We start from the raw sequence: 19449 nt of genomic DNA on the forward strand, positions 1-19449 counted from the left end.
CGCCCACCCTGAGCCATGGTTCTGCTCGAGGTTTCTGCCTCTTAAAAGGAAGTTTTTCCTTGCCTCTGTCGCCTAGTGCTTGCTCTTGGTGGGAACTGTTGGGCTTCTGTAAATATCATCACAGAGTACGGTCTAGACCTGCTCTTTTATGAAAAGCGCTGTGAGATAACTGTTGTTGTGATTTGGCGCTATATAAATAAAATTGAATTGAATTGAAAAAATTGAATTAATTATTTATATAGTTTCCACTGGGTGTCCTCAGTTCGTGGCATGAGGAGACATATTTTGCAGCAATTATTTGACATTTAGGCATTTCTCCCAGTAAATAGGGTATTTTCTGTGTGTCTGATATAAATTCAAATTCAGGGAAATTTTTGCAAAGTGTTTTTGTCTTAGTGTTTTATATTTAGGTTTCCTAGAAACTTTTTAGAAGCTGCTTCCCCTTTCAATGCTTGGCCGTAATAACGCTATTAAAATGGTTGCACTTCTAAGGTTTTTATACCCTTTTCAAAACCTTCCTGTCTGTTTGCCAATATCTTTCTGCTGGACTCTGTTATCCTCTCATTTGTCTGGGCAGATAAACCCCTTCTCATTGCTAAAGCCCACCTACAGAAGAATGTGACCAAGGGGGGCCTTGGCCATCCAATATTTAGACATTACTAGTGGGCTGCGAATGCGAGGGCTCTCACTTTCTGGCAGTGGCGACCGGTCTGTTGTCCCCCCACTCAGGTTAAAAATTTAATCCCTCCCTTAGTCTGTGACATTTTTGACTGTCTCCAAACCATGTCGAGTGAATATTCAGATGGATTGCAAATTGGCTATTTTGGTTGCTCTGACTATACAAGGGCACTTCCATCCCATCAGAAGCAGATTATTAGAGCAGGTATGGTCAATATTACTGGACTGAAAGTCTCCACTGTCCCCATGTTTCAGGAAGTGGCTTAATGTGCTGAAACAGCTGAACGTGCCTGACTCCACCTGCAGGTAGATCACTGACTTCCTGATGGACAGGAAGCAGCACGTGAAGCTGGGAAAACATGTCTCTGATTCCAGGACCATCAGCACCGGATCCCCTCAAGGTTGCGTTCTTTCTCCCCTTCTCTTCTCCCTGTACACCAACAGCTGCACCTCCAGTCACCAGTCTGTCAAGCTCCTGAAGTTTGTGGATGATACCACCCTCATTGGGCTCATCTCAGGTGGGGATGAGTCCGCCTACAGGTGGGAGATCAACCCTCTGGTGACCTGGTGCAGCAGGAAAAGTCTGGAGCTCAACGCTTTGAAGACAGTAGAGATGGTCGTGGACTTCAGAAAGAGCACAGCCCCACCCTCCCCCATCATCCTGTGTGACTCCCCGGTCACCACTGTGGACTCCATGTGGGCACCATCATCTCCCAGGACCTGGCGCACTTCTACACCACCATCATTGAGTCCATCCTCACCTCCTCCATCACCATCTGGTACGCTGCTGCCACTGCCAGGGAGAAGGGCAGGCTGCAGCGCATCATTCGCTCTGCGGAGAAGGTGATTGGCTGCAATCTTCCATCACTTCAGGACCTGCACGCCTCCAGGACTCTGAGGCAAGCAGGAAAGATTGCAGCTGACCTTCCACCCCGGACACAAACTGTTTCAGACACTCCCCTCTGGCAGGAGGCTGCGGTCCATCAGGACCAAAACCTCTTGCCACAAAAACACCTTCTACCCGTCTGCTGCTAGCCTCATTAACAAGGCCCCGACCCCCCACTGACACTCCACTCCTCTTCAAATAATACAATCGTCTTTGCACATGTAAATATCACTTCATGTCATATCATGCACAAACTTGGCAAATTGCACATATTTGTTGTCAATTTGTTGTTAATTGTAAATTGTTGTTGTTCCATTGTTATTTTTATTTTTTATATTGTCAGTTGTATTATTCTCTATTCTTCTGTTATTCTTGTATAACTTGCATTTGTTTACTACATATTTATATATTTCTACATCTATTTATGTCAACTGTATGTTTGTCTACGTGTAGCATCTTAACACCAAAGTAAATTCCTTGTATGTGTAAAACACTACTTGGCAATAAAGCTCCTTCTGATTCTGATTCTGAAATGCTTTCTATGGCTAAGATGGAACAGATTCGTTTTAACAAAGGGAACTCACAAAAGTACTTCTTGAAGGTGTGGAAACCATTTTTTGCTTGATGAGACTTGAATGTCTGCTTTGTGTGTTTGCTGCTATGCTATGCCTTTAATTTGATCTTGCACTCTGATGCTCTGGTAGTCCTTTTCTGGTAGTTTGTTTTCCTTGTTGTTATCTTTTATTCTGTCCTTGGTTGATTGCTGTTTTCTGTTCTTACTGTGTGATTGTAATGAATAATGTAATAAAAAAATACAATTCAACAATAAAATGAGAAGGTATTGTCCATTTCAGATGTGTCCAGCAGAAGGCAGCAGATACTTGTCAATGGTGAATTACAAAGCCTTCTCATTAGTTTTAACAAGGAAGTGCAAGGCAGCAGATTGTTTTGAGGCATATGCATCATCCAATAAACAGTCCAATCAAAGCATGGGGACAGAACTTATTTGGAATCCTTGTAACACATATAACAACGTGTATTGTATTTCCCTTTGTGTTGGTATGACAGATTTCAAGTCTGTGGTCTTGTGGTTTTAGGGTGATTAATAGCAATCATTTATATGCACCTCTAGGGGCAAGGCAATTGAAACTTATTTTTTTTTATAATTTATTGTATTTCAAGTACAAACAATTTACCCCTTAAAAATGAACAATCACTTAGCCCCACCCAGAACCAATCTCTCAATGCAAAAAAAGAGTTAGAGAGAGAGAGAAACATTTTCCTGTTTCTCTCTCTCTCTTTCTCTCGTTTAGCTACAACTTCAAATATTTACCCCAAAAGCCATTCAAATGCTGACAGTTCTAAAACATGTGAACAGTGTGAACATACTGAAGCTGGACTACAGCAACATCTAGGACAACCAGGATCAACTGCGGAAGATTTTTGCGAGCCTCTCTTTGGAATATTGAAGATGGTAGAGTCCAACCGCTAAGTCCTTCTCTCATGCCTCCTTTGTCTTCCCCATGGTCTGTGAGGGGTGTACTGACTTTTGTGAGATACTGTATTTAAATCTACCGGCACAGAGACAGGATTGGTAAGGATAATGGAACTGGCGATCTGTCTTTTGACTCACAGATTTTAAGTTTAACAGTAAAATAATTTGGAGTAAAGCAGCTATCCCGATCTCCAGTTAATCTGAAATTTAGGTAAAAGGTCAACACATCTGCTTGGAGATTTCTTGAGTTTCCTGTTTTTGCATTGTCTCAAAATATTTTCTTTGCTTAAAGACCAGAATCCAGAAAAATGTAGGCTGTGGGTTGTTCCTATTGCAATGTCAGTTAGCTAACGCTAGCTAACTTACTACTAAATGTAACGTTATATAACCCTACTGTTCTGCTTTTTAATGATTATAATAGTGAATAGAGACCTTCCCGGCTGTGCAGGAACAGTGTTGATCCTTAATATCGTTGTCCTCTTTCTCAATAGTGAGGTAATGCAGTGCTTCACTTTTACACTGTGATCTGTAAGGCTTTTGCTTCTGTCATTATTTTTGTCAGTTCGACAGCCTGAATACAACCTTCAAATGCACAATGCAACTGCAAAACTGTCTGCTTCTTTCTGAGACTTAGCAACAGTAACTAAGGGAAGCCAGCTGAAGCCAATCAGTTAGCTAAACTTCGTGCATGCCTTTAGAATTGTAAAACCTGCATGACCTGCAATTTTTTGATGTTAAACTCAGATGAGACATTATCTAAAGATATAGTTACTCTGGATGGCATCGCCCTGGCCTCTAGCACCACCGTGAGGACTCTCAGAGTTATCTTTGATCAGGACATGTCCTTTAACTCTCATATTAAACTTCAAGGACCGCCTTTTTTCACCTACGATTCTGCAGTCACCTTAAGACTCTGCAGCTGATCCAGAATGCTGCGGCCCATGTTCTGACAAGAAGCAAGAAAAGAGATAATATTTCTCCTGTTTTAGCTTCTCTGCAGTGGCATTCTTTCCTCTTCGATAAAGCTTGTAGTTAGGGCTGGCTCATGTGAGTCCTGACCCATCCCTTAGTTATGTTGCTATGGGCCTATTGTCATATATTTGGCGAAATTACTAGTAGGTACAAAAAGTTTTAAAATCCATGCAGTAGATGACTTCCGCCATCAGCCGCAAACCGGCTGCAATGTATTCCTATGGGGCATTTGCGCCCGTCACAATTACAGATGAACTGCTAGTAAGATCTGATTTCCTTGACTGATTTGTTTAGCTGATTTCAACAAGATAGGTCAACGTTACGGCATAAAACTGGGTTGTCTTTGGAATTTGAACACTGAGGAGTTAAGCCTAATCCATTATGTGCGTGTGTGTTGCTCTGGAAAGGTGCTGAGCTGGAATGCTGGAATTTGTTAGAACTGTTTTAGCACTGTTTAGTCACATCTTTTTTTTTTTTTTTTAAATATATGTTTTTTAAATTTTCAACAAGATAGACAGAAACACATAACAAAACAAACAAACAGTCATTTGGCTCACATATACATTCAGATTCAAATTTGTACTGGCAGGAGATTCAGGAGTCACATCTCGTACAAGTAAAAGTAAAAACAAAATAAATTGAGTACATATTGTTACGCATGATGTATTTGCTTGATTAAAGAAAGGTGTACAGAAACAAAAATAGATCAATTAAATGGCAAAGCAGTGTCCCTTTTGAGGCAGAGCATTCAGAGCTATGATACAAACCCTCTTGTAAGAATGATCAAAATATTCAAACCAACATATGACAAAAAGGGGTCCCACGTCTTACGAAAGGCATCATTGTTGCCGTGAAGTTCACGTCAAATAGTCCAATGCAACATATTCAAGTATAACCCTTTGCCACTGAGCTTTTGAAGGAACTTTACTTGTGATCCAATTCAACAGAATACTCTTTCTGGCACAGAAAGCAAGCATCTGGTAAAGTTTTCTTTTAAATATGTCAGTGATGGACATGTCAGATATACCAAGCAACAGATATAAAGGGTTATTATTTATATTAATCGATAGAATCGTATTAACTTCCCGCTCTGTGACCTTCCAGAACTGCTGTACCTTCCCACAATGCCACAAAAAATGCATAAGACTACCAATTTCTATTTTCCACTTCGGGCACAATGAAGATGCATTAGGGTTGTATTTATGACGTTGAGATACAGTATATGAGCCCTGTGTAGGAGTTTCAGTTGCATGGCTCTCATCCGGTTACAGACATTCAGAGTTTTTGCGCTTTTCCAAGCATCACTCCAACCATCATCTGTTATCTCAACATTAAGTTCTCTTTCTGATGTTATACTCCTTACGGATATTATAGGATAAACTAATAGAACTGTCAGAGTGGTGTAAAACATACGCGTTGAAGTCTCCCAGCAGACTTCAACGCGTATGTTTTACACCACTCTGACAGTGTATGTGGGCAATGATGGAGAGAACTGGAAAGGTGTGATTGGGATGAACGGCCTGATCTGAACCCGAGTGGGTGTTTGTTGTTTGACTTCTGTGTGAGTCATGGATTGTCTATAACGAACACCATGTTCGAACATAAGGATGCTCATAAGTGTACGTGGTACGAGAGCACCCTAGGCCGAAGACCAATTTTGTAATCATTTCATCTGATTTGAGGCCGCATGTTTCGGACACTCGGGTGAAGAGAGGGCCGGAGCTGTTAACTGATCACCATCTGGTGGTGAGTTGGGTCAGGGGGTGGGGGAAGACTCGAGACAGACCTGCACTACCCAAATGGGTATCTGGTAAAGATGCCTCCTGGACGCCTCCCTTGGGAGGTGTTCCAGGCACGTCCAGCTGGGAGGAGGCCTCGAGGAAGACCCAGGACTAGGTGGAGAGATTATATTTCCACACTGGCTTGGGAATGCCTCGGGATCTCCCAGTCAGAGCTGGTTAATGTGGCTCAGGAAAGAGAAGTTTGGGGTCCCCTGTTGGAGCTACTGCCCCCACGACTTGACCCCGGATAAGCGGATGAAGATGGATGGATAATCCAGGGGGGAAAACGGGATTGTCACATATTGGAGTAAAGACAGAGGTGAATCGAGATCTGCACTCTAATTTTCTGATGGCATGCCATGCTTAACTGTGGAGATTGCAGAGGTGGGTCATCGTTTTTCAAGTCCGAGTCAAGTCTCAAGTCTTAACACTCAAGTCCCAAGTCGAGTCCCAAGTCCAGACCGATCATGACTGGCAAGTCCGAGTCAAGTCTCAAGTCAAGGACCAACAAGTCTTAAACTTTGAGTTTCGAGTCCTAAAGAAGTCATAATGCACTCTTCACCAAATTTAAAAAACATTTCAAAAGTTTTTATAAGTTAAAAATAAAAAAATGTATTGAATGAAGCATTAGCCTGTACAGAAAGAAGGAAGAGAAGCAGTTTCACTCAGTTTCAACAGATGTTCTATAATTTCATGAATTAAATTAAATGTTCATGTAGGGCTGCTAATTATTTTGGTCAATATTGAGATCACAATTATTTAACAGGATTACTCATTGCCTTAGTAAACATTAAACTATTGAACATCTAAATTGTTATACTTTCTTTTTAAAAACTATTATGTGCATTACTCCAAAATCTCATATAGCCCATGAAATAAGAAACAATAATCCAACATAATTAACTTTGCAGCATCTACAGTACAAGAGGTAGCAGCACAGTTTCAGCTTTGGGTGACAGATGGGTCACTGAGGGGGCTCTGTGTGTGTATGTTTGTGTGTGTATGTTTGTGTGTGTGTGTGTGTGTGTGTGTACACGGAGGGGAGCAGAGCAGATGAGAGGTGAACTACTCGAGTTGACGCAGTTACTTACAGAACGCTAAAATACCACAGTGGTGTTTTGTCGGGAGATGCAGTGACAGACAACAGCGGTGAGAAAACTATAAATTGCTATGACGTTAGAAGATGCAGACACCGTGGATATTTTAGGGTCCGATCACAAATGGTTCACAGCGCGCTGGTAGTAGGCCTACTACACAACTCACTGAAGGTACTGGAGAGGGAGTGGGTCGCTGGGGCGTACAGGGCCAGAGACAAGAGATTGCGGTGTGGCCAGCCGCGCTTCGTACGGTTGGTGATTGTTCCCTCTTGCTGGAGGAAGCCACATCTGATTGAGCACTGCGCTATGTTGATGCGCTGTTCAGTTTTTCAAATCATAATTTATAGTTGGGCGTGGGGGTTGTCAAGTCATCTCAAGTCAAAAGGCTCAAGTCCAAGTGAAGTCATGAGTCATTGGTGTTAAAGTCAAAGTCGAGTTGCAAGTCTTCTTTGATTTTGTCAAGTGGAGTCTAAAGTCATCATTTTTGTGACTCGAGTCCACACCTCTGGGAGAGTGTAACAGGGTTAGTGCAAGCAGACTTTACAAATTTATTTTTCCTGATGAACAGAAGGTTACTCAAAGGATATTTAGACAATGCACTTTCTACGTCCAACCAGAGAGATGTGGACTTATTTAACACCCAGTCAGCTATTGACACTAAGCTGGAATTTTCTGGGAGGTCAAGACCCCCTTCCAAGGAAGGAAGACACAGCGTTGCTATATTCAGGCTTGGTTTCTTCTTAGACCATATAAAAGAGCTGAACCAACTGTTCAACTGTTTAATGGTCTTATGGGGGAACATGACTGGGACCATTTGCATTGGGTAAAGTAACCTGGGGAGAAAGTTCATTTTTAGAAGTGCAGCATGGCCCAGCCAGGAAATTGGAAAGGTGTTCCATCTTTCTAGGTCTAGCCTTATACGCTCAAATATGGGTGGAAAATTTGTTTTGTATAGTTGTTCAAACGAGGGTGTGATACGTATTCCTAAATAGACAACGCCTTCTGGCGACCATTTAAAGGGGAAGGGAGAAGAGGTTTCAGGTATATGTTTCAGACTACCCAATGGCATTATTTCTGATTTACTAAAATTTATTTTGTAGCCAGAAAAAGTACTAAACATGTCAATGTTCTCAATAAGGGTTGGAATAGACAATTCAGGTTCAGTCAGAACAATCAGGACATCGTCGGCATAAAGAGTAATCTTGTGTTGTCTAGTGGCAACAGTGAGACCACATATGTTTCCATTTGCCTTGATTGCCGCGGCAAGTGGCTTAATTGCCAGGGCGAAAAGCAGGGGCGATAGGGGACATCCTTGCCTTGTACCTCTAAAGATATGAATATTAGAAGATCACAACCCATTTGTAAGTACTGCTGAGAGAGTATAATGTATAAAACAGGTATGGCATTTCCAAGCGGTCGAACGCCTTCTCCGCATCCAGAGAAAGCACAAGACCCTTCAGGGACTGCTGTTGAAAAACCTTGATTTTGTTTGATAATCTGCACATATTATTGTATGAATTACGACCTTTAATGAATCCAGTTTGGTCGTCCTTTATAAGAGCAGGGAGTAAGCTTTCTAGTCTTGTTGCTAATATTTTGGAGAGGAGTTTCAAATCAGCATTCAATAAGGAGATGGGCCTGTATGATGCACAGTCTTCAGGGATTTTACCTTTTTTAACATTAGAGAAATGTGAGCTTCTCTCAAAGACTGTGGTAAAATGCCTTTATGAAAAAAGTCATTAAACATATCTAAAAGCGGGTCAGTCAGCAAGTCATGAAACTCCTTGTAGAATTCGCTACTGAATCCATCTGGACCTGGAGCTTTACCCGACTGTAACCCTTTAATAGCATTAAGTACCTCCTCCTAGAAATAGGGGCTTCAAGAGATGTTTTCTGGTCTTCAGATATACTAAGAAGGTTAAAAGACAGAAAAAAAGTGTTCATTGTGTCAGTTGTATCACTTTGTAGTCCAGATTCATACAATGCTCATAGAAGGTTCTAAATGCGTTATTAATGGCTACAGTGTCAGAAATCTGTTTGCCCCGGCTATCTATAATTGAAGAGATAATTTGGGAGTTTGCTTTTTTCCTTTTTTACAGATTTGGTGCAATTTTTAAAAAGTTCAGTGAGCTTTCATTCACTCACTAGCCACTTTTTTTCAGCCTATTCTCCTGGAGTTTCTCCTGGGCTACAAGCCATTCTACACAGATTTGGTATGTCTTCAGTGGCTGTATGTGGAACAGTCAGTGTTGTGGTTGACGCAGTGGCATTCTGGTCCTTACACACAAAAACAATATACTCTGAATGTTAACCCAGTAATTTGTTACTATTGAATTTCTCAGAAAAGTTGTCAGCACTGTTAAGCTTACCACAGATTGTGCCCATGTAGGATCAAATGCAAGGTATACCGCAGATAATGATGGCTTGGTAAGTGGTGTGGTCTGAAGTGGACTTGAAAGATGAAGAGTCAAGGAAGAGGAATGACTAGGCCTCAAGGCTGCGTTCTTTCCCCTCTGCTCTCGTCCCTGTATGCAAACAGCAGCATCTCGAGTCACCAGTCCACCAGCTCCTGAAGTCTGCAGATAACACCACCCTCATTGTGGTCATCTCTGGTGGGGATGAGTCCGCAGGTGGGAGATTGACCATCTGGTGACCTGGTGACCTGGTGCAGCCAGAACAGTCTGGAGCTCAACGCTCTGAAAACAGTAGAGATGGTTGTGGATTTTGTGAAGAGCCCTCCCCCATCACCCTATGCGACTCCACGGTTGACACTGTGGACTCCTTCCGCTTCCTGGGCACCATCACCTCCCTGGACCTCAGGTTGGAGCTGAACATCACCTCCCTCACCAAGAAGGCCCAGCAGAGGATGTACTTCCTGAGACAGCTGAAGAAGTTCAACCTGCCAAATACAATGATGGTGCACTTCTTCACCGCCATCATTGAGTCCATCATCACCTCCTCCATCACCATCTGGTACGCTGCTGCCACCGCCAGGGACAAGGGCAGACAGCAGCGATTCATTCGATCTGCGGAGAAGGTGATTGGCTGCAATCTTCAATCCCTTTAGGACCTTTACACTTGCAGGACTCTGAGGCAAGCAGTAAAGATTGCGGCTGAACCCTCCCACCCTGGACACAAACTGTTTCAGACACTCCCCACCGGCAGGAGGCTGCAAAAAAATCACACCACAAGAACAGTTTCTTCCCGTCTGCTGCATTTTTTTTATTTTTTATTTGGTATAGTTCTACATTTGTGATCTCTTTACTTTTTCTATGTTTATATATATTTATTTATTTGCATTGATTTCACAACTCCAACAAAGATTTCTTTTCATACAAGTTCAGGTATACAACTGTTTCACTGTCTTTCAAGTCAGACTATCCACGCACACACCTTTTACAACAATATAACTCACGTAATGTCTGCTTGTTGATACAACCTATTTTATTATTGCAAATGTCAACTGCTTTTCCAAATAAAACTGCTGAATAGGGGAAATTAATCTATATAGATATTATATCAGTGGTTTTTTGTACATACTACTGGCTTATTGAGCTTTTGCCATTTTCCTGCCATGCTTTTGCGTTTAACGTTACTGGCAGTTCAACAAAATAACTTTAGGTAATAACATTACCTCCACTCTGTCTGCGACAGGTCTCTCCAGTCTTGAAACTGCATTTTTCTATAGTAAAAAATGTGTGGTAGGGGAGAGCAGGGGCAAAAGTAACACGGGATGAAAGTAACAAGGCGATTTTCTCAGAGCCCTGACTGCATTTGCAGTCCAAGCTGTGACAGCCCCGACAGTTTCCCGCTGTGGACTCGAGTACAGTAAGTAAATTTCTGAAGCGGGACTCTTTTTCAAATTACAAGTTGTGTCTCTTGTTTCATATGTCACAGTAATGATTAATCTACAGGTTATTTAGTGCTTTAATACACCCTGAAGTTTGCCCTGTCAGAGTTTTCCAGTATAAATAAAATCGCGTTGATATGTCAGGAGTAAGTAACAAGTGTTACTTTAGTCCCGCTACAGTGACCACAAGTGTTTCTTTTGTCCTGCTGCTAATGTGGTGACTTTCTCTGCATTACAGCATGTATTGAAACATGTTTATCTTATATTATACCAACAGAATATGCCAAGAGTGAGGGTCAGAAAGACAGACAGAGGTCTGATTCAGCCAGATGTTTATGAGAGGGCATTTCTGGACATCTCTGTCAGAAACATCAGTCTCAGGGCAGCTGTTAAGTCGCTGTGGACAAAGAGAAGAAGCTGCAGGCTTACATCAGGAGGGCAGCTGATATTTATTTTGGCCTTTTGCCTGAGATCAGTAAGCTAGTTGTTAAAAAAAAATTTGGAGCTGCAACTCACTCACACTGCTCTTACTAACATAACTTTAAAGTCATTACAAAATGTGAAATTTGTATTTTTTGTAATAACTTTTTCATTTTTACCTTATTTTTATTTACATTTAAATCATATCTTTGCATATTATGTTTAATTTTCCACTGTCTCTGAAGCTGCTGTAAAATGCTAATATCCCCAGAGCAGGATCAGTAAAGTCTTATTTTATCTTAATCATGTCAAGTTCATAAACAATCTCCCTCTAATAATATTTGTATTTGTTTTAGGTGCAGAAATTTGCATATGAATTGGCCAGCAGATAGGGCTGCAAATATCCCAGTGGATTGGATGCCACCAAGATGGCGGGAAAGGACTGGCTCACCTCCTTCCTTGAACGCAACAATAGCCTGCATTGTCCATTCGCCAACCTCAAGCCACCAGCATGTCCTGTTCCACCAGATTCAATAAAACAAATGACTGCTTTTTATATCAACCTGTAGACAGTTATTGCCTGCTAACTTTTTGTAGCAAAGGACATTTGGAACATGGATGAGACAGGTACCGTTACTTTTCCATTGACCATAGTCACATTTATGTTTAATCAATAGCTTTTCCACTTCCCACCTATGAATTTACAGTGTTTACATCCAGATGTTTTCATGCACATTTTGGAATTACGTATAAAAGCAGCTGGATAGAAACATGACTATTTTGCATTATTTTGAGAATTTGTATTTATGTTATATTTATAGTATGAATATTAATTTTCATATTGTTCATGCAGTTGAAAAAATGTTTTATAAAATGTATTGACATTGCCAATAAAATACATTTTTAACAAGTATACAGTTTGGTTACTTTTGAAACATATGATAAAACTTAAATAAATAAATAAATAATAAATTAAATTAAAATGTAATTTATAAATTTTTTGCAAAGATAAAGGACAAAATATAAAAACAAGAATAACACCAAAAACGTAGTTTGTATTGTTGTGTTACTTTCAACCCACCTGTGTTTTACTTTTGACCCAACTCTCCCCTACTTTTTTCTTCTTTAGGTGGCAGTAATCATCCGTCATAATGGTCACTGCAGACCCGATGATCTTTAAGGCGCAGTGTTTGACAGGAGTGTTAGCATTCATTTGTAGCGCAACTAGCCACAACTTCAGCATTTCCGTATCCCACAAAGGTAGTCTATGAAAGCTGCCCTTTGTGTTGCACAACATTTCGTTAGCACAATTAGGAAATGTGCAAACATGTATCAAATACACTAAGCAAAGCTTTCTGTAACGTTACTCCAACACAACCTACTCGACTTTTGTGCTTTTTTGTCCCTCTCCTCTCTTTTCCACCTAAATCGCTTTCTGCAGGTGTTTCTGCATCTGGGGCTGTGAGCTCTGGATCTGTAGTTGCAAGCCCCCTGCTGCCTCCCTGTTTCTGCTCGACACCCACTGCTACAATTATTATTATTAGTCCAATCATTGTTGCATCATTACTATAACTACATTTTTTATTGATTATACATTTATTGCGTTCAGGAAAATTAAGCCCATAGACTACATTTGTTTTAGCAAGATTTTGTCCTTTTTGTTTCCAAACAAAAACATATATACCATCAGAATCATTTCACTGCCACATCTAAATTCCACACGTAGGGGATTTGACAGTCATTCATTGATTTTATCCAACATAGTGAAAATAAGAGCTTTACTTCTTAGGACAAAAAAGGACAAAAGAAAATTATTTTTTCTTTGAATATACAAAAAGTAAAATGTCACTCACCTGTTCCTGAGGAAAAGAAACTTTTATTGATGTTCCTGGAAACAATTAATTTCAAGTACTTAATGGTGCTGGCTTTGCCTGTCTATATGCTGTCTTTTCTTCACATAGCAATATACAGTATTTCAAGAAAAGGGCATAGCATTCATGGTGTAGCAGCTGGCTACCAAGCTTACCTGGTGCTAGAAATGCGCAAGCAGTTAGCTAGCATTCCAGCATATAGAGACCAAATGATATAATCTATATGTCGGAATGTCCTAATGAGGCCATAGCATTTAGTATTTATTGACTGAACAGACTAAGCTCTGAAACACTTTATGGTAAGAGGTATGGATTAGCATGAATCTGTGCATTAAAAACATGACACAACACATGTATGTAAAACATTATCAGTTTTCACTTGTGAACAGAATCTAATGCATGCATTAATCTAAGAACATAGATTAATTGGTGTTAGAGCCAGAGAAATTCCATCACATCGATAACTAAGATGGTAAGTATTTTATCATATTTTGTTTATGGTAATCTGAAGTTTAATGTTCTGGAAAAATGTAAACAGACTATGGGCCCTTTCAGATACAATACAGCATTTACTGCTGTAAAGTAGCATTTACAGCAATTATGTGGCTAAGTCAGAGGTTTGGAATTGTTATTTGTTATTTAAAAAAAGCTACCTGGCTAATTTCATGTGACTGGTTACAAATAAAATATTGTAATATTGTATTTCATATGGCAGCATATTGCTACCACAACTGCACACAAATTATATTGTATTATTCTTTCCACATTATATTTGTCATATTAATTTTTCTTATTATTACAACAAACCAATTGTTTCAGTTTTAACCAGAAAAGTTTTTGTTATAACAAGATACTACATTACTTAATCTTGCTACATCATTAAAACCTCATATTCTCATTCCAAATAATAAGAAAATGTCATTATAACATCAGCAATATCTGATTATAACAGTATCTTGTTGCAAAGGATCTTGTAGACACTAAACACTTTTGATTTCATGGTGACATCAATAATATTTCAAACTGTTAACTGTAAAAATAAAAAAATAACACTCCAATAAACTGTTGCTCTGAATTATTCACAATATATTTATTCATGTATTCTATGTATATTCTTATATTTATTTTTCCAATGTCGTATTTATTTAGTATTGGTCATTTTGCAGTTCTATACCTTTGCATAAAGTGTTACCAGTAATCTTACCACCAGTAAAAAGCATGTCTTTCTAATGGACAGCGTTGTGGTAGAGGTGTGGCCACATCAAGGTTAAGTTTACATTAAGCACAATGTCCTGTATCAGACAGAGACACACATGCAGTTAAAGTGGACTCAAGCCAACAGCCCAAGGTTGTGGTGATTTACAGTTACTCCCAGGGATCACAGCAGCCTCTGCAGCTCTGTAAACATGCCCCTGAAATGTTAGAAATCTTGATTTTACCAATATACAGGTACATCTCAGAAAATTAGAATGAGTGGAAAAGTTTGTTTTAAGTCAAAAAGTGAAACTTTCATATATTCTAGATTCATTACACATGAAGTGAAATATTTCAGGCTTTTTTTGTAAAGAACAATATTAAAGAATCTATAGAAGAGCCTTTAATCTCTCAGTCTGGTTCAGTACACACAACCAAGGGCTGGCTGTTCGCAGAGTGCTGTATCAAAGCATATTCATTCAAAGTTTGACTGGAGACAAGGTCAGAAGTGTCTTACCTGGGCTAAGGAGAAAAAGAATAGGACCATTGCTCAGTGGACGTAAGTCCAAAGTTTTGCATTTCATTTGGAGTCTCTAGGTAGAGTGGAGAGGCACAGATTCCAAGTTGCTTGAAGTCCAGAGTGAAGTTTTAACTGATGATCTGGGGTTCCACGTCATCTGCTGGGGTTGGTCCACTGTGTTTTAGATGCAGCCGTCTACCTGGAGAATTTAGACCACTTCATGCTTTCACCTTTATGGAAGTGCTGATTTCCTTTTCCAACAGGACTTGGCACTTGCCCACAATGCCAAAACTACTAACTATGAAAGCAACCTGGGCTTCCATAACACCTCAGCATTGCCACGGGCTGATTGTGCCCATGCCACGCTGGACTGATGAAGTAATTCATGCAAAAAGAGTCCCGACCAAGTACTGAGCCCATAAATAAAATTTTCAGATCTTTTCAACTTTTCAGAAGGTCAACATTTGTGTATTATAAATTATTTATTCTACTATTCTAATATTTTGAGATATGGATTTTTGATTTCCATGAGCTATAAGACACAATCATCCAGATGAAAACAAAAAAAGACATGAAATATTTCACTAATGTGCAATGATTCTAGAATATATGAAAGTCTAACTTTTTGACTTAAATTCCATGATTTTGTCAAGTTTTCTGAGATGCACCTGATCAGTATATGAATTTGCTATGTCATTTGACTATTTAATGTAGTTTCAATATCAGTATGTTGCCAAGATACAACATACAAACTATTAATCTCCTCTTCTCCCTCTCACAGATAGACTGACCAGTAGACGACATTGAAGAAAAGGAAGGAAAAGGGAAAGAGGGCTCTTGCATAGAGGTCAATGCGTTTGGCAGCAGCAGGTATGACCGGTTTGGGTGGTGGGGGTTTCTTGTTGGTTTTGTTCTGGGACTTAAGGGCCCCTGTGACTTCAACTGGTTTACCATAACAGTCAAAGTTGGAAAGTTCAAAGTCTCGAGGTAAAGATCCCACGATGCTGAAGTCATTGGAGCGAAGGTCTGACTTGGATGTGCAAACTTTCTTACAGCGAGTTTCTACTACCTGGTAAGAGAGAGAGAGACTGACTAATTAAAGTCATTTGATATTGTCACTCATGGCGTTTTGCTGTACAAAGAAATAGTTGTCAAATGGGTCAGTGTTGCCTTATTGCTTTATAGTCCTAAATCCATAATTTACGGGTCTCCAGGGGAGCATGCTGGGGCCTTAATTCATTTTATTATACATCAATTATTGTAAATCTGCCTGCTTATATGATGTCTTTGTGTACGTTGATGATGCTGCATGCCTAATGACACATAAAGATAAAGAGGGGCCTCGTGTATAAAAGACTGCGCAGCTTTCATACTGAAAGATGGCATACTCACAGAATTTGTATGTAAGTATGTACGCACAAAAATATGTATAAAACCAGGCATTGCCAAGTCCCGCACATCTTTCCTTTATATATCCCAATCAACGTGAAATTGAGCACACATGCACAAGCCACACACCTTGGCTCCTCCCATAAATTACTATGCAAATGACCGCAAATACGCCAGTGTCACCTCCTGAAGTCCAAATAACATCGGCCGATCTTGCTGCAAAACTCGTGAAAAAGAGAAACTACGCTGAGTGCCAGATCGAGTTGCTCACGAAGTTGAGGCGAGAAGAAATCTTTTATTTGATCATTTGAACTCCTGGATCAGCAAAAAACGCACAACGACGGAGTTTCAGAGTGTCACATTGGAAGTCAGTGCAGCTGGCTGAGAGACTCATAATGGCTGAAATAAAGAAAACATGGTCTGACAAAGTGGATGTCAAAAAACGAGGGGGGAAAGAGTTTTTTCTGAAGTGCTTGTGAGATGGAAATTATAAAGCACATATTGTTTGATGCAGCTCGTTCACAAACAAAAGAAAATTCACAGTTATATTATTCTAAATAAAGGCTTTAACCTGTTGGCTCCCGCTCGTAACAGCTGCTGCCACAAACAGTGGTTATAGCCTACTTGGGAAAGGCAAGCTGGAGTCCTGCCACCTGACATTATCATGGCTTCATGCTGGCAGTTTCACAACTGACCATGAGTGTCTGTGTAATACACTCCGGCCATCTCCTCTGCGCACCGATTGGGGGCTGATGAAATATTTAGAGGACACTGATTTAAGATTTAAGTTGGCGCAATTTGGCACAATTGGAAGGTGCAGTATAGAATAGTTATGGCTAACTAGCGCAAGCACAAATAACACTGCTGGCTTAAATGTTTAAATGATAAAGTGATAACGTGTGATATGAAGTGAAATTAAATATGTGAGAGGCGGGGCTTGGATCAAGATGGCGACATAATTTGATTGCACCACACAACCTTGCAGAATTTAATATAAATCCCTGAGTTATATTTACTAGTTCAACAGCAACCATGTAAAAAACTGCATTGAATGAGGAGAGTGATTTTTTTTTAAGCGAGCAAGAAGTTCTCAAAAGAAGAAAAGTGAGCCAACAACCGAGAATGAGGAACAGACTAGCATGGCCTAACTGCCAAATACACTGGCGGACTTCAGTGTATTTGGTTCCAAACTGGACGGAATAGACGGATAAGATGGCTAGGTACGGATAAATACATCATGCTGGAAAGGGCTCGCAGCACACTGGGCCCGGCAAAAACCGAACCAAGACAGAGCAGTCCTCATACGCTTTCTGAAATTCCAAGACCGGGAATTTGCATTCCACTACTCCAAAGTACGTGACATCAAACAACGGAAACGAACTCTCCTTTGCACAAGACTTCTCCGCTGAGACAATGAGACAGAAGTGAATTCAAAGCAGTCAAGAAGCTGTTTATTGATGCTGGCACCAAACGAGGGTTTAACAATATCCACGCAGGATAAGAGTACTCCATAATGTCAAGATTCACCTCTTCTCGTCGCCGGAAGATGCAGAGAAATTCCATCGCGGACTTTGAAGAGACGGCATGGGTTTGTTTACAAATGGAGAATCAACTGATGCCTTTTGACAAGGTACTGCACTAAATAATGTTGAAGAAGTTTGTACTCTCATATCCATGAACCGGTTAAACCTATTGTTTATTTGATTATGGTTACCCGACCTGATTCTAACTTTTAACAAGATGTCATTCAACTATTATAATTTATAGATATGGTGCACAGGGGTACTATAGTTTAATTTAACCCAGTTATTTCCAAGACTCAACTTTAAACTTTATGGACTCTGCTCTTTTTGCCTGACATGTTTAGTTGCAATAACCATTCAGTTAGGGGTATTGTTGTATGCTCTTTTTGACTGCATGGTTTGTGGACATCATTTGTGGTTTGCCTGGGATAGATTTACCAGTGAAGCTGAAGTGTTACAGTTTTTAGAGGAGGGAGGGGGGAGCGGGATTAGAAGGGTTCGCATTGTTGTGGGAAGATGTTGTTCAAGTCTCCCCAGGTATGTGTATATGTATGTTTGTCTGTTGTTTTTTAAAATTTGGTTTTGATTTTTTGCAGCAGCCTTTTATTCTCTTTTCTTTTGTATAGATAAGTATGTATCATAACTATAATTCCTCTAACATAAAAATAATGAGCTGGAATGTCAGGGGGTTTCAGAAAATTACAAACTTAAACCATTACTATCCCAATGAGCATAACCCCAGTTTCTTTAGGGATATCTTTCTTGACTTGTCTACCATGAACAGATTTTTTTTATTTTAGGAGGGGGCTTGTGCTGTGACACACAAATTAGAGAACTACTGAAACAGTTTATAGAGGACATTAATCTAGTTGATGTTTGGAGAGAACGGAATCCTGATAAAAAAATCATTGCTCCTGCTATTCAAGTACACATAAATCACATTCCCGCATAGACTATTTAATTATTTCCAGGGAACTCTTACCCAAGGTTAGCGAATGCTGGTTTAATGGTATCATGTTAAGTGACCATGCTGCTGTATCACTCAAAACCCAAATTGACAAAATTGCCCATAGCCCACCTAATTGGAGGTTCCAGGCGAGATGGCTGCAAGACCAAGCTTTTGTTGACACTATTGACTGGCTAGAAAAGGGTTCAAAGGCTGGAAAACTCTTATCCTGGAGAATCAAAAACCAACAAACTGACCGAGCAATAAATAGTAATAATTTTTATGAATCCTTATATAGATCAGAATGCAACCGCGGCTCAGATGCGCAAGAAACATTTCTTGATCAGCTTCAGTTTCAGTCATTATCTGACGACATTAATTAATTAATTAATTTTATAAAACATTTAAAACTAAATTAGTAGAGCCACTTCTGAATATGTTTAAAGAATGCAATGATCGGACGTATTAATATAATAAAAATGGATATACAACCAAAATTCCTGTACCTTTTTCAATCAATCCCACACCCGCTTCCTAAATGTTTTTTTGATAAAATTAACAACATTCTTGCTAAATTCATTTGGCATTTGGCAATTCAATAAAAAAGCTAGGCTGGAATTGAAGTTGCTTTACTTGCTATATGAGAGAGGTGGCCTTCGTCTTCCAAATCTGCGGTGGTATTACTGGTCAGCTCAGTTACACTCTGCCTCGTTTTTGTCGAGGGTTTGTGTTGGTTGGGTGGTTTTTCAGTTGTTTCCTATGTTTTTATGTAGTTCTGGGTTTCACTTGTGTTCTGGTTTTGTATTCTTGTGTTTAGTCTTTCATGT

The 19449-nt window shown here is 39.9% G+C and overlaps 1 protein-coding gene across 1 annotated transcript in view; it reads right to left on the reverse strand.

Annotated features, from left to right (window-relative positions):
• Positions 1-15473: 15473 nt before the first annotated feature.
• The window catches only part of LOC123968947 (glycine receptor subunit beta-like), a 63256-nt gene continuing 59280 nt past the window's right edge, over positions 15474-19449 (reverse strand). Inside the window, exon 11 of the mRNA XM_046045992.1 lies at positions 15474-15833. Within this exon, the coding sequence (XP_045901948.1) occupies positions 15540-15833 (294 nt within the window). The 3' untranslated portion in view covers positions 15474-15539. The remainder of the gene's footprint in view (positions 15834-19449) is intronic.

The sequence above is a fragment of the Micropterus dolomieu genome, linkage group LG01, assembly GCF_021292245.1.
Source record: "Micropterus dolomieu isolate WLL.071019.BEF.003 ecotype Adirondacks linkage group LG01, ASM2129224v1, whole genome shotgun sequence".
Lineage (NCBI taxonomy): Eukaryota > Metazoa > Chordata > Actinopteri > Centrarchiformes > Centrarchidae > Micropterus > Micropterus dolomieu.